Source organism: Lithohypha guttulata, assembly GCF_036872675.1.
Source record: "Lithohypha guttulata strain CCFEE 5908 chromosome Unknown scaffold_7, whole genome shotgun sequence".
Lineage (NCBI taxonomy): Eukaryota > Fungi > Ascomycota > Eurotiomycetes > Chaetothyriales > Trichomeriaceae > Lithohypha > Lithohypha guttulata.
Window position 1 is genome coordinate 124,850 of NW_027042756.1, and position 27,707 is coordinate 152,556.

Genomic DNA, 27,707 nt, shown 5'->3' on the forward strand with positions numbered 1-27,707 from the left:
AGCGATATAGACAGTTTCGAGGAGCAATCAGCCAAGTGGAAAGATCGTAAAAAGCGGCAGTGGTCAATTCCGCTGCATGACGATCCTGTGGAGCCTCGGTATGAAATAGCTAATTTTACGTAAGCCAGGAACCGGGTCAAATCCGAAAACGGCTGGACTGAGCAGAGCGTGGATGAGACCTTGTGTTTGGGAATACCCAATGTATCGTCGTGTGGATTCTCTTCAGTACTGATACTGGACTAAGATCACTATTTCGTCAGTTTCTTGATGAAGTTCGTTGTCGCTTCAATAACTTCTTTCGAGGCTTCCTCGGGCAAGTAGTGACCATGACCATCACCAACACCAATAGCTGTATGATCAGCTCCAGGAGCAATCCATTCTTTCCAAGTACCTGCCACATCGATTCTCGCACCGAGCTTGGCTTTGGACCACATGATAAGGGATGGAACATCGACCTTGCGACCAGCTTCTTGGTCGGCTTTTTGATCTTGATATTCTGGTGCAGCGCCATACGCATAGTCTTCACAGCTGTACCTCAGTGTCTCTTCTTTCTCAAAACATGCAGCGTACACATCGAGTGCTCCATCCTTTGAGATAGTTTGCAAGTCAGCCTCGCCCCCACTGATGCGTTTGTGAGCGTCCCTCGCCCATTGACCACCACCGTACTTAGAGATCATTTGGACAGCAGAATCGACATTGGCGAGTAGGGGCCAGTGGAAATAGCCTTGACAGATGGCAGGATTCTTGAACTCGTCCCACTGTGCTTTGGTAGGCACAATATCGAACATAGCTGCTCCTAGTAGATTGATTTGAGGAAAGTTTGACTTCGAAACGGCCAATCGATGAACGATACGTCCCCCTCTGTCATGTCCCACAGCTATGACGTTTCGAGGAGAGTCCTTGTTGCTCTTGAATATGCTCGACATAGCTTAAGTCCTTAGTTTGAAGAATTGTAGGCAAGAGTAGATGCTCACCTTCAACCAAGGCACCAGCAATTCCAATCCGCGTGTTGTCTTTGGAAGGTGAACTAATTCCATAACCAGGTAGTTCAGGAACGAATAGAGAATATTGATTCTGAAGAGCTGGAATAACCTTGACTTGTCAGCATAAGACTGACGCGGATGGTGGGCAGCTAACAAAACGCCATTCGAAAGCTGATTGAGGATAGCCATGGATAAACATGACTATTGGTGAGTTGCTGCCATGGTCAGTAGTGTAGCTGACTAGCTGCGAACCCGAAGATGTGGGGGTAGAATTTCGTGTTAGGTCAGGAAAGAAGTTTCTGGTTTCCACCCTTTCTGTCATGTTGTGTTAGCAGCTTGAGGTGACTATACAGTTAGTCAACAAGTAAAAGTCACACAGCAAGCCAGAAAGCTATATATAGGGAGAAAGGCAGGGCACTGATTGACTGGGTTGCTGGAAGATCAGAACAACCCCACGCAAGGAATTTGGTAAGCAGATCGAGCTAGACTTATGAACCTCACGCCATGTTGCTGCTCTGCTGTCAAGGTCTAATCATCAACTCGAGCTCACGAGTTGAGTTGGAGGAGAAGTTGGAGTTGTGAAAATGAAGTGGAAAGCACAAATAGTGAGCCTGGGGCAGCCATGCAAATACGTGCTCAGCCGTGGTTTCCCCTGAAAGACTTGGCCGAAAGTTTGGTTGTCAGGGAAGACCCTCAGGGCCTAATCGGGGTGGGTAGGCTCCAAGAGCGGCTCTTTGCGAGAGTGTTTCGGGCCAGTCGCAGCGCGTCGGCCACTAGTGATTGGACTGGAGTGTCAACATTGCAGCACGCTGCCAACCACGACAACCACCTGTCCCTTGACGTCGCACTGCATTTTGCAGCACGATCGTTGCTCTACTTGTTACGATCTGGGCTGCATGTCCTGCAAACATCTTTAACAGCAAAGAACCTCCCTATACCCGCGATCCTGCGACGTTGAGCGGCCCACCAGTTCCATGCCCAGAGAGCAACCTTTCGAGCCACGATCGTTCCCATAGACATTGCTGAGTTTCTATATCGTCTGCCTGCCAGGCGCAGGTCGCCAACATGGCATCTAGTGGCAGCTCGGGAGCTGGAGGCGGCAACAACATCAAAGTCGTTGCTCGCTTTCGACCGCAAAACAAAATTGAGCTTGCAAATGGAGGCCAAACAGTGGTACAGTTCGAAGGCGTCGATACCGTGACTGTCAGTTCCAATGAAGTAAATGCGCCCTTCACATTCGATCGAGTCTTTCCCATGGAGTCCCAGCAAGCCGAAATTTTTGACTTTTCCATCAGGTCAACAGTTGCAGATGTTATGAATGGCTATAATGGAACCGTCTTTGCGTATGGTCAGACTGGTGCTGGAAAGTCGTATACCATGATGGGAGACATGACCGATCCTGAAAAGATGGGTATTATCCCACGAATCGCCGAACAGATGTTCGAGGCGATCAATGTTTGGGGCAACCCTGACATCCTATACACTGTCGCTGTGTCGTACATGGAAATCTACATGGAAAGAGTCAAAGATTTACTCAACCCAGTCAACAACAATCTCCCTATAAACGAGCTGAAAGAAGGTGGTGGATTTATAGTCAAGGGTCTACGAGAGATTTACGTACAGTCAGCCGACGAAGTCTTTCAGGCAATGACTCACGGCCAGAAAGCAAGAGTGACTGCCTCTACGAATATGAACCTCGAATCTTCTCGATCCCACTCGATCTTCTCCCTGACCGTCAACCAGAAACATCAATCGACGCAGCAGGAAAAGAAAGGCATGTTATATCTGGTCGATTTGGCTGGCTCAGAAAAAGTAGGCAAAACTGGTGCAACCGGTCAGACGCTGGAAGAAGCAAAGAAGATCAACAAGAGTTTGAGCTGTCTTGGAAATGTCATCAATGCACTTACAGATGGCAAATCTTCACACATCCCATACCGTGATTCTCAACTGACCAAGATCTTGAAAGAATCGTTAGGTGGAAACGCAAGGACATCTCTCATCATCAACTGTTCGCCGAGCAGTTACAACGACGCCGAAACCATCAGTACCCTCCGATTTGGTACTCGAGCCAAGAGCATCAAGAACAAGGCCAAGGTCAATACTCAGCTGAGTCCCGAAGAGCTCAAGGAGAAACTTAAAGCTTCTCAGCACCAGATCCTCAGTTTCAAGCAGTATATCAAATCACTTGATGCGGAAGTATCTCTTTGGCGTAGTGGTCAGACTGTCCCGCAAGAGCAGTGGGCCAAACCAAGTGCGCCATCGAGTGTAAGTACGAAATCCGAAACCAAGTCGAAAGCCGAGCGACCTGATACCCCTTCACGCCTCCTCTCCGACCATCTCAGATCCGACACGCCGTCCAGGCCAGACTCGAGAACAGGCGATCGAGCTAGCACACCAAGTATCATACTAGAGAAAGACGAAAGGGAAGAGTATATAAGACGTGAAAATGAGCTGCAGGATCAGCTTACCGAGAAAGAGAATCAAGCTGCGGCTGCTGAGCGTGCGCTACAGGAGATCAAAGAAGAAATGCGATCGTACCACGAAACGCAAGCCCGAATGAGCAAAGAGAACGAGTCAATCGCAGACAAACTCAATAGAGCACAGATGGAACTGCAAAAGATATCTTTCGAACGTGGCGACGAGAAGATCGAGATGGAACGACTACGTGCCGACAACGACGAACTGGATCGAGACCTTCATGCTGTACAACAAGACCTGCTAACCCTCAAGATGAGCGCGAAAGAGACAACTGCTGTGCTTGAAGAGAAGGACAAAAAGAAGCAAGAACGAATGGCCAAGATGCTTGCTGGTTTCGATCTTGGTGACAATGCCTTCTCTGAGAACGAGCGCAGAATGCAGGATATGCTCGATCAAGTCGACAGCCTAGAAGAAACACACCAAAGAAATGGAGGTCTGCCAGTAGAAATACTAGCCAGTTTAAGAGCAAAGATCATGGAGTCGCAAGCACTATCCAAGCAGGCTGAGTGGTCTCTGAACCGAAGGCATGACATGTCTCTCGAGCAGGACAACAAACGCATCGAATTGGAGGAGAGGCTGATGGATCTTGAGAAAGAGCACGAAGAGCTTCTTTCGCGAAACTTGAGTGAAACTGATCGCGACGAGATTAGAGACCGTCTTACACGTCTGTACGCCGACAAAGGCGAGACACAAAGTGATATGATTGACGACCTTCGGAATGAGCTTGCAGCTAAAGAGGAGGAAATGGTCAAATTACAAAAGTCAATCTTAGATGCACAAACCAATGGTTCCGCCAATGGTGCTTCTCGATCCCTTCAACAACAAATGGCTGACTTTGACATGATGAAGAAGAACCTTATGCGCGACCTCCAAAACCGGTGTGAAAGAGTGGTTGAGCTTGAGATCTCCTTGGACGAAACACGTGAACAATACAACAACGTCTTGCGCTCAAGCAATAACAAGCAACAACAGAAGAAAATGGCCTTCCTTGAGAGAAATCTCGAGCAACTCACTGTGGTGCAGCGACAGCTCGTAGATCAAAACACATCACTGAAGAAGGAGGTCGCTATAGCAGAGCGCAAGCTACTCGCTCGCAACGATCGCATCGTGAGTCTGGAGCAGTTACTAAGCGAGAGTCAGGAGAAATTGACTCAGGCAAACCATCGCTTCGAAGCACAACTGCAAGCTGTGAAGGAACGGCTCGAGTCTGCCAAAGCAAGCCAGGCTAACAGGAACGAAATGATGGCACAGCCTGCTGCAGGAAATGCTGGATACGGTGGATTGAGCTTCGGTGCGAGGATTGCAAAACCACTGAGAGGAGGTGGTGCTGCAACCACAACGGATGGAAGCTCAAACGGAGCTACAGGACCATCGATACCGTACTTATCTTCTTTGACTGCGGGCGAAGTGGGCAACACAGGTAACAAGAGGAGTAGCTGGTTTTTCAACAATCGATAGCGTAAGTATGTAGAGCTGCGATGTATGCCTGATGTTTGATGTTTGTGATGAGAGTATCTGATTTGACGAAGCATGAGCTATCTTGGGCATGGTCGATGTTAGAATAGCGAAACGGGAGGATGGCGCTGCTGGCGAGACGAGCATCGCAATTACACTATGGAGTTCTCTGCTACGATTGCAAAGTTGATCGTCTTTGTTGGTTTTTCCCCAAAGTGAATCATTGCTATTTTATTTACATCACTGTTCACCAGATTCCTATATGGCAAGTGGACCGAGCTGCACTCCTCTAAGTCAAACTGTCCTCCTCGACTTTCGTCCTTCAGGATGTATCATCACACTTCATGAAAGATCGTGTTGAGCTTGATGCCAGCAATTTGACCTAGCCCCGCGTATTGCTCGAGAACGTGGTGTGCGTTTATGTGTATCAGCTTAATCCATTTGCCTGGATACTCAAGCTAAGTTCTTATCGACTTGTTGACTCTGCCTAGCAGCACAGCGATCTCGTTCCTAGCCCTTCCCGTTCTGCCACAGCCCTCAGCGACGATCATGACGATTGCTTGATTTATCACGAGAAGTGCCTCTGTAATCCATGAGCATATTCGATGTCGCGCGAACCAATGGACCGAATTGTGGCCAGGCTGTGCCAGGCAACTGACAATCATACTTCTGCTGACCTCCAGGATGCAGATATGCTCAACTCGATGTGAGACACTGCCTCGAACGGTCGAATGCTAAGCGACGACACTGTAGCGAGAATTTTTCTCGATCGGCAGATCGCTGCCGACTATGCCTAAGGGTTAGAGCTGGCGAAGCTTTCGTGCTTGATGGGCCCCGACATTTGCATCCTGTTCTCTCTCAGCATGGCATCACGATATGCCATCCTGACATCTATCATGTACTGATCTTGTTCAGCATTCCTCTCATTGAATTTCGTCTCTCCCCAAGTGCCTTTGCTAAAGACCTTCATTGCACTGGTTCGGTGAACACCATAGCCCATGGCTACCAGGAATGCTGCAGCAAGAAGAACGAGGACAATCACCACCGAGGGATCCAACGCTTCGGCCATGGTCGAGAAGTGTGATGACAGTCGAAAAAGTGGTGGAAAGATGCGCCTTGTTATACGAACGAATAATGGAGTTTGCTGGGGACTACAAGAAGACAATTTACAATGCCTACTGTGCAGGAGGGGGTATCTTATACCAGCCACCAAGTACAGCAGCTCGGAGACATTGGGCACATGTGCGGCTATCCTTCAAATGAGATGTACCATTGAGATGTGTGCCGAGCTGCTGGCCTTGGAAAATTACTTATGCTCTTTGGCATACGGATGCCTGGTCTTTGCTGGTAAGTACCATTCCTGTATCTAACACTATTCTCAAAGAAGATACCAACACGAGCAAGCCAATCACGGAGAAGAGTCTCGTCTATCCGTGCTCCGCCTTTGACCTAGGTGGATCCTACGACAGGGATACTACAAGACAATTTTAGTAACATGCAATTTATCGCTACTATCACCCAGCTTGAGATCTGAACTCTTTCCAAACATCTTACTCGTTTCGACGTGCGACACAAACCAACCAATCACGTTATCTCAGGCGGCGAATGGCTACGAAGCGGAGACGTGCTCAACACACAAAGTCGATAAGAGGCTGCAAGACCTGCAAGTACGTAGGCCACATCGCCTAACTACACCGAGGCCACACATCGCTGATTGATCGGTCGCAGGATACGGCGCATCAAGTGCGATGAGACCAAGCCGCAATGTCAACGGTGCTCAAGCACTGGACGTGTCTGTGACGGACCACCTCCGACCACTATCATTTTGATTGAGCATAGGAATAACCCAGATCCAACTAAGCTACCATCAGCTATTACCTCTGTGTCTTGGACTGACTCTCCTGCAGAGCTTCGTGCATGGGCGTACTATCTCGACCAAGTCGCTCCAGTCTTTTCCGGCACCTTCGATCACAGTTTCTGGAATATATTGATACCCAAACTAGCCGATTATCACGCCAATGTCCGATATGGGCTCCTCGCAATCGGTCAGTTTTTCGAGTATGGTGTACAAGAACGTAAGCATGGCTTTCCGACTCCAGCGCAAGAACACCTGACAGCATTACGATGGCACGCAAAAGCTCTGCGTCGCGAAGAAACAAAGCCATCATTCGACCACCAAAAAGTCGTGCTTGTAATGTGTGTATTGCTTTCGACCTTAGAATTCATGCAGAACAATATTCGTGCTGGCATACGACTACTACGAGTTGTCTTCACTTTCCTGGCCCCACTGCTTACTGCAGGTCACGACGGCAACGTCTCCACGAACGACGAGACTCTCGAAGTTATTCTTCCCATCGGCATGCGAACTGTTGGATTACTGTTTACATCACTGGACGAACTCGATGCTGAGACATTACCACGTCTCTCGGACCAGGATATGGAGGTACCAGTCTTTCGCGGACTTTGTGCAGTATATGTGACACTCAAAGATACATACTTAGCATTGCAATTGCAGCTCAGGACGGCAATGCGTAGGCTGCAACGAAAGCAAAAACAGGTAGAGGCGTATCTCCAATCAGCACGAAACATTACTCGAGCACATCTACCACAATCGCATAGGCTGTGCGCTGGCCGGCTTCCTGCGTTGACCGACTACTGCGATATCGCTCTCAATTGGCTAGATCTCACTATCAACGCAACAGACACGAGGCTTGACAGCACCTCCTTTCTAAAGAAGATTCTTGCCAACCTTGTCCATCTCTCCAACACCGTATCAATAATCTATCCATCAGCATCGTCATCAACATACTTCCATCACATGACCATCACTCCCGTTGCGTATTTCGTTGCCATCATTACCCCGATACCGTTTCTTCGCCAACGAGCACTGGAACTGATGAAGTACAGAAAGACCGAGCATTCGAGAACACAGCTACATGCTATTGTGACCAGCCTGGAGGGCATCAAGATCAATGACGAAGATTCATTTGTCCCTCGAAAAACGACAGAAGTTGACATGGAAGGCGTACGTGGAAATGGAAGTGATGTGCACAAGATGCTCACGGAATCCCTGACGCAAACTGGCCTATCGCACGAGCAGGAAGATTTTGTGCTTGCAGTGAACAGCGTAGGCGGTGAATTTTCTGAAGATCCACAAGTGAAAACATGGATCGGCGGTGACATGTTTGGCGTTCACAAGAGAACAGTCCTGGCCTTTGCGTAACGTGGGAATACGATGCGTGCGTTACGATTCGCTCTTCACATCATTTGGAGATGTGTATTGTAAGCTCCGCCGCAACTGTCAATCAACTTGAATATACAGATTTCTGGATTAATACACGACAACGAGAACAAGCAGAGATAAGAAGAAGAAATTTGGTGATCATTACCCCAGCATTTGGAGTCAAGGCCTAGAGACAGAGACGATCAGACTATGATGAGACCTATTCCGACTTCTCCTCAACTCTTGGGTTCTCCTTCACAATCAGCAATTTTCCTTGAATAATGTTCCAAGTGGTAAAGCCCAAATTGATAAAGAACATGATCACGAGAATGATTACCAAGGCAGTAGTGATCGTCCTCCATGCTGGCGAGTCCATCTCAATACTCAATTGCAATGTCGAAGTGGTCAGTGTGCCAAGAGGAAAAATGATGCTGTTCCATGTTGGTGACCAGGACAAATTCTTGTTGAAAGCCTTTTCAAGCATTGCGAATAGTGCCAGAAATGCCCAAACAGTTGCCATACCAGTGAGCAGCAGTGCGAGAAGGACACAAGCAGCATTGAGAGGTGTCGCTGCTGAAGCTTGCAAGAAGATGCCTTGACTATAGCCTCCGAAACGGCCATACGTGCTTGCCGCTGAAGCGAGAAGCTGAAGTGCTGCTGCTGATTGACCCATAGGTCCGACGAACAAGAACATGGACGCGATTTGCATAGGTGCCGGGAAACCAGTCGTGAGGAGTTTGTGGAGTAGGAGTGTGTACAGGAAGGTCGCCATGAACATGCCGATACCGACATAGAGGAAGGAGACGATGATGACGGGAACAGCCATGCGAGCTGAGATGCCGGCACTATAGCATGCGATCAAGCCACCAGTTGTCGCTGTTGTCGCAATGCTGACGATAGGCAGCAGGATCATTGGTGGTAGCTGTCCTCCTTCAGCTTCTCCTTTTTGTCGTCGGATGACGATAATGAAGACAAATAGAAGAGTCAGTATAGACCATGCCGCACCGAACCACCACATGACATATCCTACGATCGTGAAAGCATGTCCACCCCAACCTGCCTGGCTGACAATCAGATTGACCAGGGCTGCAAGTGTCAACCACGCAATAGTCCAGCATGCCATTTGGGCAAGTTGTTGAACATTGTCTGTGATTTCCCAATATGCTTGCCGAGTGTACAGCGCGAATCGCGTGAGCATTGTCAAGGAGAAGACGATGAAGATGAGGAAATCAATCATGAAGGCGATAATCGACAATATACCGAGGCCAGGGAATTGGTAAGGTAGCTGGTGTAGCAGGATCGCGATAATACCTGCGTTCATGCATTCGGTGAACCTGTTCTGCAGTCAGTGCGTGGTCTTCAGCCAGTTGAGTTGGCTACCATACCATAATGGTTCAAAATCCTGAACCAATGCTCTCCATGCTGGGCGTACTCGGGGTTCGCTCTGCCTTTCCTGCTCGCGCAGAGTTTTGTTGTCCTCTTCACTCATGATGAGTCTGTTGTTGATGTCGACTATGGGCAACGAGACCAGCAGCTCAGGACAGATTTGATACCCTTGTGTAGGGACACATGCGCCTGGACGCACAGCTGCACTATTTCAACCATATTGCTTTCTTGCAAGTACGTGACGACACTTGTCGATCAACGTTTGGGTGATGAAAGTGATGATGCCCACGTTGTCATTTGTTGCTGATAAACACGGACAGCGGAGATACTAATAGCGCAATGACATAACCTCGTATATCGGCACGCTGGGAAGTGTTTCGATTGGTGCAGAAGCAGGAACCATTGCACTCTCCCGAGCCTGTGACGGCACTACGTTGAAGTGAAAAGCTTAAAAAGCTAAAAAGATCTCAGTAATCACAGATCATTCACGGTTCGTCTATTTCTTTTTTAGACAGTCGCAACGCGCATGCGAAATGTCCAAATATTCACGTTGTATGGACAACGGGTCAGAGACGGTCTTTGAACGGACTTCTTCTCGCGTCCCTTAGAGCATAGAACGCGTTCCTTGTACGCGTGGTCGTGAGATCTGGTGTGATGAATGCCAAGCACTCATGAGCTGAGTCTAATTCGGTTAAAAGCTTGGTGGTCGAAACGCCTTCCTGACACTGGTTTCGCAACACCGCTGCTCACATGGGATCGCGTCTTTCTCGGCGTCGTCGAGATCTCCTTGTCATCCCCCTGACGCGAGTTTAAGAGACAAGCTTGAAACACTCCAAAGGCGTGCTATGTATGCCATTCAACACAGGATAGCTCAATAGCTCTTCGGCAGTCCCAGCACTCTCTCACTTATATAGTTCAGTATCATCTCTCGACTCACTGGTGCCAGTCGTGGTACGAAGCACTCCCGCATCCATCGTTCAACGTCGTATTCAGCCGCATACTATCGAAGATTAGCTCGGACCATTATCTCGCTGAAGTCACTTACTCCCATCCCACCATGACACATCACAGCTCTTTCGCAGGCCTTGAAGGCTGCCTCACCAGCCAAGTATTTAGCTGCGTTTGCCATGGCGCCGATAGTGATCTGGCTGATCGAGCTATCCTTACCACTCTGATCATAGAGTCTTGCAGCATGGTATGTTGCTAGTTTCGCTGCTTCCAGGTTCATGTAGGCGTCGGCTAATGGATGCGCGATCGCCTGATTCTTGCCAATCGGTCGACCGAAGACGTTCCTTTCTTTCGCGTACGCCGCCGCCTTTTCTAGCGCGACATAGCCCAAACCCAGCGCTTCACCAGCAAGAAGACAACGCTCAGCATTCATTCCATGTAGAATGACCTTGAAACCTTGACCTTCATTCCCAACAAGTGTGTCAGCAGGAACCTCGTAGTTGTCGAAGAAGACTTCATTCGCGTCCACAGCACGACCGCCCATCTTCTTAATCCTCCTCAGCTCAAGACCAGATCCTGGTGTCCTCTTTGCTTCTTCCGGCAGATCTATACAGAACATACTTAGGCCTTCACTCGGCTTCTTCACTTCTTCGACCGGGGTCGTCCTGGCAAGCAAGATCATTTTCGATGCCACTTGAGCACAGGTGATCCATATCTTCTGGCCTGAAATGAAATACTTGTCGCCTTCCTTTCTCGCAAAAGTCTTCAGTCTCAATGTATCGAGACCCGTATTCGGCTCCGTAACACCAAAACAAGTCCTGTACTGCCCATTGATAATTCCCGGAATCGTACGCTCTATCTGCTTCTTGTTCCCGTATTTCGCAAGTGGTTGTGTAGCATAGACATTCGCATGTATCGATTGAGCACCTGCCATTCCAGCACCACTTTGCGCGATCGTCTGCATCATCAAAGTGGCTTCACTTATTCCGAGGCCCGCACCGCCATATTCCTCAGGTAATGCAATACCTAGCCAGCCGTCCTTGGCCAGTGCAGCGTGTAGTTCATGTGGATCTGTTGATGTCTGATCGTGTTCCTGCCAGTAGTTGTTGTCGAACTGAGAGGTGATTTTTTGTATCGCGTCACGGACTGTGAGTTGTGATTCAGTGAAGCAGGAGAGGTCCATGACTGTGTCGGACTTCATGTTCAGAGATGCTGAGAAGTGGCGACATGATTGTGCTTGTCGTCTGCGTGGTTGTACGTGACGTGGTATGCTGTTGGATGAGCGTAGCAGCTGTGGTGATGTGCTACTGCAAGCTCGAAGAGCACTGCGAAGTGGTATTGGTGAAGCTAGCAAAGACATTGCCACAAAAGCAACTGCTTGGAATAAATGAAGCCACTTTTTAGCGGTATGTGTAATGTGCTGTCTAGATTCTTCTGCTCAAATCTTCACAGCTTATGCCAGTAGTCGACGAGAAACGTATATGCTAAAAAGTTACAACTATATGATCGCAATATTCACAACATATAACCTGGATATGGTGGCCATGGCCGCCGATGATCTCTTTGATGAAAGACTCCGAGAGCGGTGTCGAACGGCGAAACTCGAGACCTCGGCCCTCTCGAAATCGTGCAGTCCTCTCGAGTCGCAGCCAAGCCGGAGCCCTCGCATCCAAACCGGCATGATTGTGCGAACGCCGAAGAAGTTTTGTTCACCAAGTCTGTATGTCGACTGAATCAGCATCTTCTCTATTCTTTAAAGTATTACACCCCTGTAAGACTCGTGGTTCCGGCAGGGAAGAGTTCAGATTCACACTAGTCAGAAGACGCTCTACGAAGAATACTGAGCACGGACCAAGTTGTTTTATCGTTCATATATATTTCCTATTCATTCTACTCCTTCACTCCATCGCTAATTATATGTAGACGTCGACCTAGCATTCAGAACTCCGAAAAGCCATTCCGCAACTACTAATATGGTCTCATCTCCTTCGTGCTGCACGATGTGCTTCACCCCTCAGTCGGTTCCTCTCCCTGAAAGCCTCGAATGCTGTAGCAGGGTCCTCCAGTCTTCGCGCTGAACGATGTGCCTCACCCATTCGTCTGTTTCTCTCCCTGAAAGCTTCCCATTCGGCAGCCCGTTGCTCCTCATGACGCCTCGTCTCTGCACGTCGCTGTTCAGCGCGTGCACGTCTCACGTCATGGACATCATCGATAACGATGGCGTTGCGGCGTGATGCTCCGGCTGTCGAAGATCGACGCTGTTGAGGTGGTGAGCGTGACCGCTGTCGACGGGACTGCAATGGAGACCGTGATCGATGTCGGCTGGAGACTCGCGTTCCGCCGTTCGATGTGGAAGTGTTGTGACCATAGTAGTCATCGAATGCGTCGTCAAACATGTTCCGTCCTGTATGGGAGGCAGACGCACGTCGTGAACTTGTGTTAGTGTGGCGAGAACTGTGGCCTGCCCCAGACATTCGCCTCGAGCTGTGTGACTCGTGACCATGGTATGGAGAGCTTCTACGGCTGTGCTCGTAATAGGTGTTTGTGGTTGGGTCGTAAGAAAAGTGGGAGTGGTTCGACATTTTGTATACTTGGGTTCTGTGCTCGTGTAGTATGCCTACTTGTATGCTGACTTGTATGCTTGTATTGTAAATATCGATGAACTGTGAGCTGATAGCCCATACCGTGCCGCCTATATATCTAATATCTAATACCTGCAAAGTATTACGTTTGTACAAGGCTCATTGTATCAATACTGACAACGAGAGGCATTGTCCTAGACACTATGGATTGTAAATTCTGTGACAGGTAGCAAAGAAGACAAAGAGCTGCCACCCATTCTTGCTAGTATGTATGGTACATTTCTATGCTTATCGCTGCTGCTCGCATGAACGTGCTCAGTTTCATGAGCTGAATTAGAGGGAGCATGATATATATGTCTGAGAGGCACTAAATGTAGTCGTGGTTAGTGAGATGCTCGCGGTTGCTGAATTGCCACTCTTTCGTTGTTTTCCTTCTTGCGCTGTTTGAGAGTAGCATTTTGAGATGAAACGTTGAACCGTCGTCTGGCTGTAGTTGACCTGGGCAAGAAAGACAGATTGAAAACCAATTCGCTGATGTCCTTAACCAGGCTATAGTGCACGAAACTTGCGACTTTCGATAGCAGAATTGCCTCGCGAGGCTGCCATGGCTCTAGGGTCAGACAAGCCCTCGTTCACGTTCTGCCAAGTTGTTCGAAATCTCACGATGGAACAGCCAATGGTGCTGTTCAGACACGATGAGACTTACCTCGAGCAGCCTTGTGGTCAGTCCACCAGAATCCAAGCTTCGACTGCTAGGAACTGCCCATCTGCGACCTGGGCCATCACATCGATCTGAACTCGCCAGTCTGGTGTTCGAAAACGTCGGCGCTGGTTAATAGCACTGCACAGAATTGCGAAACGAGACAAAGAATGATACTCGAACGGCTAACCTTCCCAAAGCGCCTCAACACTTTAGAGGTCAAGCATGCTGCCGTGGCTGCGCTACTTCCCGCCTGCACAATGAAAGACTTGGTCGTTGATGAGTATCCGTCTAGCAGGGTATACCAAATGTGATATGAGACCGAAATTACTCCGGTCATGATGGCTGTGGGGCCCTACAAAAACAGTCTCGCCTTCTCCCACGCGAATGGAAAGGAACCTGGCACGATCCTTGAGAGGATGTGAAGCCACTTCATCCCGACGATGTCGGTAGAAGGCTCGATATGGGAGCAGCTAGCAGTAAGGAACTGACACCATATTTGCACGCTTTCTCGCGACACTGTCTGGTCGTTGCTGCAAGAGTGCGATAGTGTGCGCAGTCTTAGCAGTTGGTCGCGAAGTGACGCGTAGTCGTCATGAATCTCTCGCAACCAAGCAGTGAGTGTAACATATTAAGGTCGTACTGGGTCGAAGCAAAAACATGACTTCGCAGAAGAGATCGAGGATACAGAAGCGTTTCAACGTCTCGTGGACATCTAGAACCATGGTTAGCTGCACAACGGCATCAACGCGAGGCATGGGACAAAGAGAGTGGCATCAACGCCAATGGCATAGCATAGCGCAAAAAAGAGACAGTCATTGGCCTTGTCGTCTGTTCTTCTGAAGTTGACTTAGAGCCAAATACAACACGAGATGAACGCCACGTTCGTACGCAAGTACAGCTTCTCTATTTTTGCGTCAGCTCTTATCTCAATCCCTATCTGCACCTCTAGTCGTGGTAAGGCGTGGAAAATACTGCCTAACCACGAAAAGTCGATATGGCTTTGTTTGAGTAACCGCGATGACCTTACCGAGATTGAGATCTGTTGACAGATATGCACAATACCAGACAAGACCTTCGCCAGGAGTCTGCAGGAAACCGCTACGGAATGTCCTCCCCAGAAAGCCAAAACTTGCTGTTTCAGTAATATTCACGGATCCTGGCCATACCTGGCACTCACCCCACCCGTGCACGATACCACGAAGGGCTTTATTCTAGAACAGGCACTCGAGCACCGGATGATGTGGAGGGGAATGTGAATCGGACTCCTTACCTCAAATGCGGATCATGGCAATCTTGGCAAAATGTCTTATATGTGTAGACAAGACAACGAGGGCCCTCCGTTACCTCGAGAATCTGATCGTAAAGAACAACAACATCACAGTCTATGGAAAAAGACAACAGTTCGAAAACACCACTATTCATTTATTCAGCAATGCTGAGAGCTCCAAGGTCATTACGGACAGTCATCCTGTTGAGCATCAGCTCGTGCGCACTGCTCATAGGATCATGGACCGGATTGTTCAATATAAAAGTATGATTGGGATGCCATAAGATCAATGGTGACTAACAATATTGCGCAGTCGACGATATATTACTCATCAGTTGCACTTGGATCCCATTTTTCGAAAAATATTCTTTACGAAACACTGGATGTGCCCGGCTTCGCGAACTATCGTATACCCGATGGGCCAGATTGCGGATCATTACATACCAGTTCTACACTGGAAGTCACTCCTAGCCTCCATATTGAAGACGATATTCTAGATCTCGCAGCTTCGGTGGAGCACTCCATGGTGGATTACTCGGGTCAGCCGAAAGGGCAGAGCTTCGCTAATATGGTTCACAAGACATGGGCACAGATGTCAGGATCAAGTGTCTGGTTGCAAAAGTATGGAGTCTACCTCACTGTGACAAGAGCATACTTCTTCGATAAAGGTGTTCAATCATGGCCAGTGATTAGTTTCATACGAGCACAACTACACGATGCGAACTGGCAGCGCCTGGTGAACTACACTATAACCTGGCAGGGAGAAGAACTCACATTTCCACGCATGCTCAATATCGATATACCGCACAAAGCTGGAGGCGCTTTTTTCGGTCCTGAAGATCCTCGAATTGTTATTGAGTCTGGTGTGGAAGATGCCGAGCCAGTTGTTATATTTAATATGATGGATGATCTCAAGTCACTCAGAAGATCCATGCACATACATCGTCCTTTTTCCAATTACACCACCAGGCTTCAACTCGGGAACCACGCACCACATCTAGCCGAGAAGAATTGGGCTCCGTTCTTCTTACCTCAATCGGAATTTCCTCCTTCTCCTCGACATGCAGGTCACGAACAATACCCCAACAAATATGTCCATTTCGTCTATGAGTTCCACCCTCTTCGCATCGTGCGCTGTCATCTGTTCAGTGGAGATTGCACGCTCGCCTACGAGCAGCCACTGTCAATCCCGTATCTAGCAGACCATAAGTACAATGATACTGGAGGTGTCATGCGTGGGGGTACGAACTTCGAACCTCTTCCAGCCTCCATTCAGACCAGACCAGGAGTGTTTACTTTTGTTGGCATTCCCAGAACACACAGCGGGGCCGGCTGTTCAGGAGGCGCATTTTACCGTCCTGAGATCATGCTACTCACAACCAACGGTACACATTATTATTTCGATTATGCCAGCGTAGCGCTCACATTCGGTTCCGCACTCTTTACACAATCTCAGGCAGGTGCACCATGTGAAGGTGGTCGCATTTTCATGGCCAACAGTATTTCACGCATACACAACGACCAGTATGGTCCTAACAAGGATGTGATGGAGGTGACCTTCTCTATTGCAGACAACACTGTGCAAACTACGAAGATCAAGGGTCTACAAGCGCTTGTTAAGACTTTGCCACAATTCAGAATGGCTATCGATGGTAGCCACTGGCAGGAGTCAGATATGCAATGGAACATCAACGTGACGAGTGACATCATTCACTGCTCGACAGGATCTGCTGCCGAACATGCAAGATTGGTATTGCACTTGGACGAGAAAGAAATGGAGAAGGAGAAGGGAAAGCAAGAAGAGAATATGAAGGAACTGATGAAGCAGATGGACAAGGAGGAGGAGGAGGAGAAGCAGAAAGAGAAGGAGAAAGGGAAGGGGAAGGAGAAGGAAGTAACAAGTAGCCAAGCACCTGTGGCAAGAAATCTAGGCTAACAATATGCTTGCATGCTATGTTCCTCGACCAATGAATCACAGTCTATCTCGGGTCACAATGCTGCTCAACCACGTTCGAAACACATATCCTGCAATACTCTTGTCCACGCAACAACCCGCACATCCATCCTCCTGAAAAGTTCTGCAGACCACACTATCAATACCGTCATCACAAGGTATCCTGGAAGCACATGCCAAAACTCATGAGCCGCAGGCCCCCAGTAAGCCTCTCCCCACTTGACAAACAGCTTCTCCCATACGATCCATCGAATGGTGTTGTGCATGGCATAGATGCCAAACGATAGCTCGCCAACAAATTGCGAGACTGGCAGCAGAAGCGGTTTTTGTAGCAGAGGAGCGTTGTCCAATGAGTACACCAACATAATAGCCCCTATGGCCAGAGGATAGTGGATATGAGCGCCTTGATCATAGTTCGGTGGCATGAAAATAGCAATCAGATTGAAGGGAAACTCGGAGTCTGTTCCAATGAGCATAGGGCCAGTCAAAGGTGTGAGCGAGCATATGAAGAGGATGATATATGGTATTTGCTGGATGAGTGTGGTAGATCTTGTCGGTGTGATTGCTGTTGGCGACGGCGACCTTGCTGAACCTTGTGGAGTCTCGTCGGTCGAAGTATTATCGGCAATCGTTTTTGAGCTAGATGATGGCATTGTCAGCGGCAGTGGCGTAGGTGAAGTGGTTTGACCCTGCTGCTGCCTTGACTTCCACATCTTGAGATCTGCAATCCACATGCCAATGAGAAACTCACCCGCCCACTGAGCTTCCCACCAGAAGAACATGGCAGCACATACACAGGTGAGACACAACCTGATCCTCGTTGCCATTGTGCATGTCGCAGCCAAGAACGTGAACAAAATCACACTACCCCGAAATTCAACAGGAATTGTCCACATCTGTGGTAAATACTTCGTGCCAAAGCACCCACCATACCACCAGCCAACAACGTGAGGAAACGGACTGCTTGCCTGGACCGTATCCGCGATCCAGAACTGCAGATTACCCCAAAACGTTGGCTGCAGAACCTGTGGATCTTCTCCTTTGACGGCCAGTCCGGTGCTGAGAACGATCATACAGACAAAACTTGCTACTGCAGTTGGAACAAACAGCCGGAGATATCTTCGGAACGTGGAAGATGCAAGAGAATCCAAAAACTTGGTATGTTGTTTAGTATGGATGTAACCGAGCATCCGATAGCTGAGAGCGTAACCAGAAATGACGAAGAAGACGTCGACCATTCCATGCCCATGGAACCAGATTTTGAGAAAAGTGATTCTCAAAATACCATTTTCTGGTCGCCATGATTCAGGAATGATATGACTGTTGTATACAACGAAGGCAGCGTAGCCTCTCAAGGCATCGAGATAGGCTGTCGAGTGCACCTCATGTGGTTTCTTGTTGCTGGCTGGTCTTAGTGAACGAGGAAATATCCAGCTGACACAAGATATCAGTGCGAGGATGAAAGAGAGTATTTTGTTGCTGGCAGGAAAGCACAATGTTCTATATGGCTTGGTAGCGGCAAACATTGACTCTTTGATGCCTTGGTTATGGTAGGGCAAGCCGGAGAGCAGATGATCTGATGCCGTCATCTCGTCAATGGTCAGATATAGCAGTATAGAACGATGATAAGGTTGACAGGAGAGCTTTTTTGGTCCAACGGTGTATGGTAAATAGCCAGGCTGTCACATAGGGGATTCTCACTCTGGCTCAGGTGGGCTGCTTCGCTCTATAGACGAGCCAAGGGCTGGTGGGGAGTGCTCAAGCATAGCAGCACGACCACATTCCTCACAGAGAGTCGTCCTGGAATGCCCTCCACCTTGGCTAGACCTTTTCGAAGTTGAGCCCGTACCACTTCTTAAATGTATGCCGAAGTTTTGGTACGTACATGGCATAGATGGCCACACCACAGGCACGAATGTGCAAGTCGACGACGATAAGCGGATTGGTGTTTGACCAACATCACTTAGTTAGCGTAGTTGTTGGTTAGAAAGCTAATAGCTTACATCCTCGATTTCGCAGGCTCTATTACGATCGTCTAGGTTTTCCAGCGAGACCCCATAGCAGCTACGCAAGTGTGATTTAAATGTCACTATACTCTCAGGTGGTGATCGTCAGGAACGTCACGTCAGACACTGGGATACGAGAACCACAACTTTCAACGACCAATACGTGACTCTTCATATTGCTCGAACGATGGTTATATGTCTGCCGTACGACCTATCTCTGCAACAAACTCCGAGCGATCATGTCTACAACGTATAGACAATCAGGCACGTTGCCGCACAATGATATCTGTGTATCACTGCCTCATGGAAAACATCCCACATTCCTGTAGAGCAAGGCTATCAAATTGTTCAGATATCTTATTCTTATTTTCTCTCGACTATCATCACTGCCTGACTGTCTTTCAACGAAGGCTACTGCTGCCCACTGGCACAAGATAATGACCAGGTTTCGATTTCAGGCACACTTCGAAACGCACCAACATGTTACTTACCAGCCGCCAGCCGCTGTCTTTGCATTTTCCGCTAACATTGATGAATTGTTCTCCTACCACAGCGTTTGAAGAAGCTCTCCTATGAGGAACCACTTTCACGCTTCTTCTGCGCATAGCGCTCGTTCCTCCTCGCTCTCCTCTCTGCGACATAATTAGGGTTCTCGGCCATCTGTCTAGCCTCCCAGTCTCTGAATGTGGCGTTCCTCCTTTCGCGATAGAGTTGAGGATCTTCTTCTCTTCGTTTTTGGCGTGATTGCCTCTGATACGCGTTATTATGTTCTAGTCGCTCCCTTCGTTCTTCCGCAGTTTCAGTATATCCACGGGGCTTAGCCCTCTGGCGCAAGGGAGATTGTGAGCGTCTTGACCCGGTGCCATGCGACGATGAAGGACGGCGGGTCTGTGGTGGGGGTGTACCAGAACGGTGGTTGTCTCGAGTACGGCTGGAGCTGCGGCCGTGCGTCTCACGGCCGGACGAGGATTGCCGGCGCCCAAAGTAGTTATCGAAAGCATCGTCGAATATGTTTCGTCCAGTCGTAGAAATTGATGGACGACGTCGACTTGGACTCGCTCGTCGTGGACTGCGACTTCGTTCTGAGGTTCGGGTGTGTGAGCGCGATGGACGACGATCTCCAGTGAAGAATGAAAACATTTTTGTAGAGTTACTAGCGGTTGATCTATAGTGTGCCTACCTTGTTCTTTTAGTTTTGGCTGTTGTGAGTTTTGGCTGTTGTGAGTTTTGGCTGTTGTGAGTTTTGGCTTCTGTGAGTTTTGACTTGTGAATGCTGGAATTATAGTTATGATCTGGAAACCGAAATCAGCATTACACGCATTCCAGCAATATATATGTATATCCGATTCATGCTGCTTCACAGCAGATCTGCCCGATGTAGCACCTCTTTGTGCGTAATTGTTCTCGAAGACAAAGCAGTTTTGTCGTTCTGCTGGTGAATCAAAGATATGAAATCGAGGCACAAAGACATTGTTCCTTGGTTAGGAAAGGCATCTTCATCACTATGGCATGACCTTTATCGCATGAGCCTCGAGCTTCTTTGTGACTAGCCTGTCATTGGTGATGAGGCAGTGGATGTTCGTTGTGGAACAGCTCTTGCTCTACCTCTATGATCTCGATCTAGGCGAATTAATCCTCAGCCAACATCCAAGGATGATTTTTCACCATTTCGATATCCAACCGACCTTCAACGTCTCGATTCAGCATAGCCTGAACCAGGTCAATACAATCGTCACTGTATGGGTCTTCCAGGGGTGGCAAGCGTAGTGGATGGTCCAAGATTTCGTCGATGTTGTAGAAAGGATTCTCCTTGAAGACAATAGTGTATAGTAGAATACCGAGAGCCCACACATCCTGCTCTGGACCAGCATATGCCCGACCTTGGAGGACTTCAGGCGCTGCATAATCGATGGTGCCGACAAAGACATCAAAAGGTCCATTCCGGATGTAGGCCGCGCTGCCGAAATCAATGAGCTTGACTAGATTCTCGCCATCCAGGACAACATTCTCGTCCTTGATATCACGGTGTACTATCGACGCCTTCATGTGCAAATGGTGAACAGCATCAACGACTTGACGAAAGATGTGCCGACATTCATTTTCCTGCATCCCCATTCGAAGTTCGATGTAATCCTGCGCGAAGAGTCAGTAACAGACAGATACCAATATAATGCAATCTTACAAATAGGTCCATGCCAGGAAGACCATGTGGCAGCATTTCAATATAGTAATTGATGTCGTCCTCAAAGAAATCAATCATTTCAACAATATTGGGATGTCGATAGCCATCTCTTCTCAAGAAGTCAAGGACATGAATTTCCAGTGGTGTTGTTCCTAGTCGACGATCTCTGATCCAGGTATCTACAAGAATCTTCTTCTTTGTCACATATTTGATGACGACCTTACTGTTTCGACTAGTCTTGTACCTTGCCAACTTGACTTCACCATATGCGCCTGAACCCATATCTTCAATTATCACAAAGTCTCTTATTGTCTTCTTTTCCGAGACAACTTGGGCGATGTTTTGAGGGGGATGTTCGAGCGGCTCGGCGGGGCTCAGATCTCGTGAGTGCGGCATTGATGCAGGTACTTCCATAAACGTCGGCAGTTCGGCTGTCTCGGGTGGAGATGGTATATCTTCGTTGGGTTGTGGTTGGGGTGGTGGCGTTGCAGGTCTTGATACCAGAGGATGTTCTGGTCGTGCAACACCCATACCAGCAGAGTGAAGTTGTCTCGAGTAGGTGATCCATAGTGCATAGACTGTTTCCGCAACAGCGAGCTGTCTCGGAGATTGTTCCTCAACACCTTCTTCGACAATCACATCTTCTGCTGGAACAGGAAAAACCGTCTCACTTCGAACCACCCTCATCTGAATGTCAACTAAAATATCAGAACCATCTCGATGTCTGGCGATCAGTCCAGCTGGCCGCAGAAACAAATTTGCAGCATTCTCTGCACCATCTCGAAGAGTAAGCAGAGCTCTAGCTCTTCTGAAGCTATGCTCAGGTACGACGAGACCTTCGGCGAAAAAATTGTCATTGTCCTCTTGTAGTAGGTCGAGAATCTGACTGAAATTAGGGATAAGATCATCAATGTGTGTGCCGTTGGGATGTTGATAACCAAAAAGAGACTGAGAAAAGATGCTGTTCGAACTGCTGATCTTGAGAGTATCTGGCTGCAAAACCATTACACCAGCAATGTTTGGCAGACTGGAAACTCTCAATTCCTGTTTGCCTTTGACTTTGGCTACACAAGTCGGGACATTGACACCACCCATGGTCGAGACAGTGTAATAACCTAAAACTGGCTCGCCATCGAAAGCAGGATTGTCCAAATCCTCGAAAGAGAGCTTAGGTACCAAGTAGCGTAACTTCGTGTTGTTTCGTAGCGATTCGCCCCAAATATTTTCGGTATCACCACGGCTATTAGTGAGTCGACGCGAGTTGTCAAATTCGAGAAAGGCGACGTCCTCAACGACTTGCTCGATAATCCAGATCAAACCTCCGCGCTTTTCCATAACCCAAAAACTGGCAGCTCCCAAAGTGCCATCTCGTTTCTGAATTGGCAAGATTTCACCACAAAGGAGCACTCCTCTAGATTTCTTAGCCACGTGGTTCTTGTTAGGGAGGGAGGTGAAATTTCCAGCAGCAGTTTGTGCACCATCTGCTGTTTGGGCTCTTTGAGATTTGGTGGATCGAGATGGAGCCTTGCTAAGAAGTCTCGCTGTAATTCCTCCTTTCGACCCAATTGATGATACACGGCCGTTTAGTGATTCGGTTATTGGCGGCTTTGAGATCACAATCACTTCTTCGGCCGGACGTAATTTGTCCTCCAGCCATTTCCTCCTTTCTTGTTGTATCAGACCTAAAATACTTAGACTCCTGACTTCTGCACGTGTGACTCCAAAAGCCAAGCATGCAAGATCGTTAGCAGCTACAATTGTCCATGGAGAGTCAGCATCTGTGCGGAAAAAAGCCTGTGCAGGTGGTGACCATTTACTGCTTGGAACATGAACGGTCTGCGGGGGAGTGATGGATTGTTGCGGGGGAGCAGTTGCCCCAGGTAGAAAGGATACTGCATTGCTGCCTTGGGCTAGAGGAGCGTCTTTGGAGGAATAGGGCTGGGCTAGTGTGTCGACCAGTTTCTGCTGCAAAGAAAGCATGTTAATATCTGTCATCGTTCGTTTCAGTCCAGGCTTGCGAGGGAGTTCAGGTGAGGTTACGCGAATTTCTCTTTCTGGCTTGACGTCCTCGTGCTCCTCAACTATAGCTTCAGCATTATCTGCGGACTGCCATGGCTGAAGTGCTTCCTCATCTGAATCCAGCTCCGTCTCTTCCTTCGTGTCCTCCAGTCCAATTCCGAAATTGCGATCGAAAATGTTGCGACCGTCTAGGTGTGCGGGACCAGTCAAGGGCCCTATTCCCAATCCTACTTGCGCATTCGCTGCCTTCAAGTCTAACGATGGCACAACTTGGGCTCTCTTCAGCAAATCCAAAACGCCTTGTAACTGCTCATCTCCAGTCACTTTTGCTTGAGCATTGGCTATACCAACGTTGCTTTTCAGTGACCTGTGACTGCGCACAAAATCCATAGATTTTTCAATGATTGCTTGCCTACTGTGCAAAAAGTCTTCAGATTGTCTAGCAAAGGAGAAAGAGTGAAGGGACTCGGCTGGAAATCTTTGTAAATCCTCCATAATTGGTGAAGTAGGTCCGCTTACGAAGGCCTGATGGATAGAGGCAGATCGAGAAGCAGCTCGAGAGTGTGATGCCGACCTAGAAGCCACACCGGAAGCAGGCATGGTGATAGTTTTGTGCAGCAAAGGGGCAAAAAAGGCATCTTCGTCGAAAGCCAGGACAGGACTTCGATATGAGGGAGCTCTTCGTATGCGGCGAAGGCCTGAAGCTGCGACACCGCCATCGTGATCAACGCGAGCATTTTTCCGCAGGTTGTGAATTTCCTGAGTAGATCCAGCGTCGAATGAGAATCTCTGACGTTCGGCTGGTGCGCTCGGTTCTTCTCTTGTGGCCAGAAGGTTGCCAGTGCTCTTGTTCTTGGGGATATGGATGGCAACCGGAGCCAGACCGTTCGGTGAGGTATCTCGAGGGCTTATATCACCTGCATCGCAAATATATCAGCATTTTTTACCATATGAAGCTCACATTTTGAAGCAAGCGAGCTCTTGTAGTGGTTTGTCCGGGTCAAAGGGATTCAGACCATTGTGAATAGAGCTTGCAACCATGCTGCTAGAAAGCTCAACCATGTAGGATCTCGCTGCTGGGCAGCCAAATGAGGCAAGAATTCGAGACCCGTAGGCTTATTGATCCAAGGTCGACATCTGTCCTTTTCTTGCTGGTTACTGATGTCTGAATGTGGGGGGAAGACACTGAATTGTAGTCCGCATTCGGGCTGAACGTTGGTCGTATACAGCTAGGTATGGGTCAGGTATGAAGGAACGTCGTTGAGATATCAAATAACTTGAGGTATTTCTTGGCTGTCAAATGTCAGGAAAACAATCCGCTGTCAATATGAAAGGTGTAGATGCTGTGTATTAAGTGACCTGAGAGCAAAAAAGCATGTGGATGTGAGTGGCCGAAAGGACGCCCACATCAATGTCCACCCAAATCTTCCTGGGCTGCAAGGATGCCTGGAGCGGGATCGATTGGTAGTGGAGAATGCCCTTAACCCTCCGAACCTTTTGAGGTTGTTCCAGCCGAAATGCTTGTGCCCACCGCCGCACATGCCTATGACGCCACTTTGCAGCTTGTCAGTCCCTGTGCTGGTGATTGCGATCACTGTCCTTGCTCTATTTGTTATCTCTGAATGTTGTGCACTGTCAGGAAGGCACTGTCAAGATAGTGGTCACGCCCTCTAGGCTTTGCGTTTGTATGAAGATTGACACATTGAAAGTGCGTGATGAGTAAGACGTGTGTCCACTCAGAAGTCAAACATTTCAATTTGTGGGGAGGTGTTCGGGAAACTTGCCCCGAACGACGGTTCCTGATTTGTGCAGCACGTCGATTCTAATCCAGCAGTGAGGTCAGACGAGCTTTCCACGTTACAATGTCTGCCTTTGCATCAGCATTGACCCGAGCCATCGTCTCTCAGGCTCAATCATGCAGCAGCGAACATGACCAAGCAACGGCTGATCCCTCGTTCCTGACGGTGTCAGTGTGATGCCGGACCTTTCAGCCACAAATTACTACACGGCAATTGAGACATTGGGAGTCACGATCAGAAACGTGGCAATACGCATATTTAATGTCTTGTGCTATTGCTTGTGAGCATATGGATTCGATTGGCTTAGGGACTCCCGGTTCGTATTTTAAGACACAAGAGGGGTCACACTCGTGGTTAAAATCCACACGCAGTGATTTGCACGCGGGAGTTGTGACCCTCAGCCCAAAGGATACAAAAGCTAGCATTAACAGAATGGTTCACAATCTGATCACGTCGAAAAATTGTGTCGCGAGCTCTTATCTGCTCCTCCACAGAAACGTCTGAATTCTACCTACCTGTTTCAACAGATCGTGTCGTTGTGATCGCCGTCCATTCTCATTCCCACCCAGACCGACGGCCGCGACTTTTAGGCACCTTGGACTGGATTGAGAATTGGGGACCAAAAGACGTAGTCCAAATAAAATTGGTCACTCAGAGCAGAGCCAGTGTATATGCTTCAACAGCGTGAAACTGCGATAGAGACGAATTTGCGGACGCTCATCATGGACCATTATGATGGTCCCATTTCGTTACAATGTTTTCCACCGAATGTGGATCTGCCCAGCCCAGGTCGAGATAATAGCAATCTGAATCTAACTAGAACTAACCAGCATTCAGAGATCAGATTTCGACATGATCTAGCTCTGATAGCCTCACTTTTACAAACACGACCATCGCCGCAGGCTAAATACTGCGGGTCAAACAGGGTATTCTGTATCTAGATAAACTGTCTCCTCGATCCTGGCCATGCGATGAGATGCATGAGATTCTACACTGAAAGAATGGCATCTCAAAAGCTCAAATAGAAAACACGTATTATCACGAGAACTGGTGCATGGATACGAATGTGAAGAGGTTTCAAAGAAGGAAAACTGGAGAATCGAGTCGTAAGTGAAGTTTGAAGAATAATGCTTGGACACGTTCATATGTGTCACGATGACCTACTCAGTAAAGAGGAAAGGACCTTCACTTTGGTCTCAATTGCCGACTTTGCGGACGCTTTGTTTCCAAATCGTGTCACGAGTGGAAGCGTGTCTCAAAGTGTGTATGTTGCTCTTCTTTTTCTATTTCCTCCTTGAAGTTTGAAATATTAGCAGAATTCCGTCGCATCTCTCACATCCACCTGCTGTACCGGCATAGCTCGCAATCATGTCAATTTTTAATACAGAGCATATGTACCCTCGTCCTAACCCATACGCACGTCGAAAGTACACAATCGAGAAGATGCAAAACAGGTTGCGGGCGTAAGAAGATCACGTACCACCTGTTTCGAGGGAGTTCTAACTTTTGATAAGCTTCAGAGCTGCAAACTTGGATGAAAACAAAAAAGACTTCACCACCAAACTAGGGCGCCGTAAATGGCATGTCCACGGACATCTGTTCGTTGAGGCATCTGGCTTTTTTTCGGTCGGCCTGCACTCGCAATTCCAAGGTAAGAAAAAACACTTCGCAGCCTGGACAACGTAGTAATTGTTGCTAGGCATACAACAATCTGGAAGTCGTCCTCCAGGATGATGATTAATGGGACTTCAGTAGACTCATACAATTCGTGTACTTGGGTGAATTCGACAGACCCCTCATACACAATTCCTTCGCAGACAGACTCACGTTACGTGAGCTGGTCTCGCAGGGTGACCATCTTACTCAGCAAGATTTTGACTCTGACGAAGCACGATCTGACTTCGAGGTTCTTGCAAGGATGTGACAGCTTGCTGAAAAGTATGATGTGCCACAATTGAGGTTGTATATTGTAAGGGCTCTGGTGCAAAGACTGAAAGACACATCGAGGACTGGGTGGAAGAACCGTCACAGAAGCGGCATGGCCAGCACTGATATACTTCTTGAAGCATTTCCTCCAACTTACGAATTGCTGTCCGATCGGTTTGATGAAAGTGAGGAGATGGTGGCACTAGAGGACGATATGGTTCAAGTGCTGCTAGATGCAAAGTCCACAGGGAATGAGCCACACGCAAGAGAGGTGTTCTCAATACTTACATGCGTAAAGGAAGAGCGGATACCTGGGAGGCTTCCAGTATTCCAGACACGAATCTTAGGATATATGGATGAGAACTGCCACTTCGCAAGGAAATATGCTGTGGGTTCAGAGAGGATGGTCAATGATGGCCTTGCGTATCGCAAACACATGGAGAATAGAGGCAAGGTATCGGCGACTTGACAGGGGTTGACTGGGTTCGTCGCTGCAAGGACGCTAGGGTGTATTGTTGGTGATGATCGCTTTATGGTGGAGGGCAAGAGAGGCCAGAAGGAGTTCCTCATTCCGTGAAGCCGAAATATATAGATGGTCGATCAGGCACACATATTCTCGCCGACCAAGCTCGATGTTATGGCGCGTTGGCAGCGAAGAACAAACACAGGATGTGCTTGGAACATGCCGAATTTGCATGAAGTAACTGCTGTCTGGGCGACGGGCGATGGGCGATAGGCGACAGGCGATACACTCGGCGTTCATGGTCATCGCGTCTGAGTTGGGACCGGGTCGACA

At 48.4% G+C, this 27,707-nt stretch overlaps 8 protein-coding genes across 8 annotated transcripts; 3 read left to right on the plus strand and 5 right to left on the minus strand.

Annotated features, from left to right (window-relative positions):
- Window positions 1-248: 248 nt before the first annotated feature.
- On the minus strand, window positions 249-1,172 carry LTR64_007890 (uncharacterized protein; the record flags this gene model as incomplete). Its single annotated transcript, XM_064902206.1, has 2 exons — window positions 249-908; window positions 975-1,172. 2 exons carry the CDS (start codon window positions 1,170-1,172, stop codon window positions 249-251), a joined length of 858 nt encoding a protein of 285 aa, XP_064751180.1.
- Window positions 1,173-2,048: 876 nt separating this feature from the next.
- Window positions 2,049-4,919, plus strand: LTR64_007891 (uncharacterized protein; the record flags this gene model as incomplete). Its single annotated transcript, XM_064902207.1, has 1 exon — window positions 2,049-4,919. One exon carries the CDS (start codon window positions 2,049-2,051, stop codon window positions 4,917-4,919), a length of 2,871 nt encoding a protein of 956 aa, XP_064751181.1.
- Window positions 4,920-6,521: 1,602 nt separating this feature from the next.
- Window positions 6,522-8,139, plus strand: LTR64_007892 (uncharacterized protein; the record flags this gene model as incomplete). The annotated part of the gene is made up of 2 exons (XM_064902208.1): window positions 6,522-6,583; window positions 6,645-8,139. 2 exons carry the CDS (start codon window positions 6,522-6,524, stop codon window positions 8,137-8,139), a joined length of 1,557 nt encoding a protein of 518 aa, XP_064751182.1.
- Window positions 8,140-8,359: 220 nt separating this feature from the next.
- LTR64_007893 (uncharacterized protein) lies at window positions 8,360-9,628 on the minus strand (the record flags this gene model as incomplete). The annotated part of the gene is made up of 2 exons (XM_064902209.1): window positions 8,360-9,473; window positions 9,525-9,628. 2 exons carry the CDS (start codon window positions 9,626-9,628, stop codon window positions 8,360-8,362), a joined length of 1,218 nt encoding a protein of 405 aa, XP_064751183.1.
- Window positions 9,629-10,525: 897 nt separating this feature from the next.
- On the minus strand, window positions 10,526-11,674 carry LTR64_007894 (uncharacterized protein; the record flags this gene model as incomplete). Its single annotated transcript, XM_064902210.1, is given in 2 exon segments — window positions 10,526-11,079; window positions 11,095-11,674. 2 exon segments carry the CDS (start codon window positions 11,672-11,674, stop codon window positions 10,526-10,528), a joined length of 1,134 nt encoding a protein of 377 aa, XP_064751184.1.
- A 3,516-nt stretch (window positions 11,675-15,190) lies between these two features.
- Window positions 15,191-16,961, plus strand: BMT1_2 (Beta-mannosyltransferase 1; the record flags this gene model as incomplete). Its single annotated transcript, XM_064902211.1, has 2 exons — window positions 15,191-15,289; window positions 15,339-16,961. 2 exons carry the CDS (start codon window positions 15,191-15,193, stop codon window positions 16,959-16,961), a joined length of 1,722 nt encoding a protein of 573 aa, XP_064751185.1.
- A 65-nt stretch (window positions 16,962-17,026) lies between these two features.
- Window positions 17,027-18,568, minus strand: LTR64_007896 (uncharacterized protein; the record flags this gene model as incomplete). The annotated part of the gene is made up of 1 exon (XM_064902212.1): window positions 17,027-18,568. One exon carries the CDS (start codon window positions 18,566-18,568, stop codon window positions 17,027-17,029), a length of 1,542 nt encoding a protein of 513 aa, XP_064751186.1.
- A 2,046-nt stretch (window positions 18,569-20,614) lies between these two features.
- FUN31 (serine/threonine protein kinase) lies at window positions 20,615-24,227 on the minus strand (the record flags this gene model as incomplete). Its single annotated transcript, XM_064902213.1, has 3 exons — window positions 20,615-21,118; window positions 21,168-24,093; window positions 24,148-24,227. 3 exons carry the CDS (start codon window positions 24,225-24,227, stop codon window positions 20,615-20,617), a joined length of 3,510 nt encoding a protein of 1,169 aa, XP_064751187.1.
- Window positions 24,228-27,707: the final 3,480 nt, after the last annotated feature.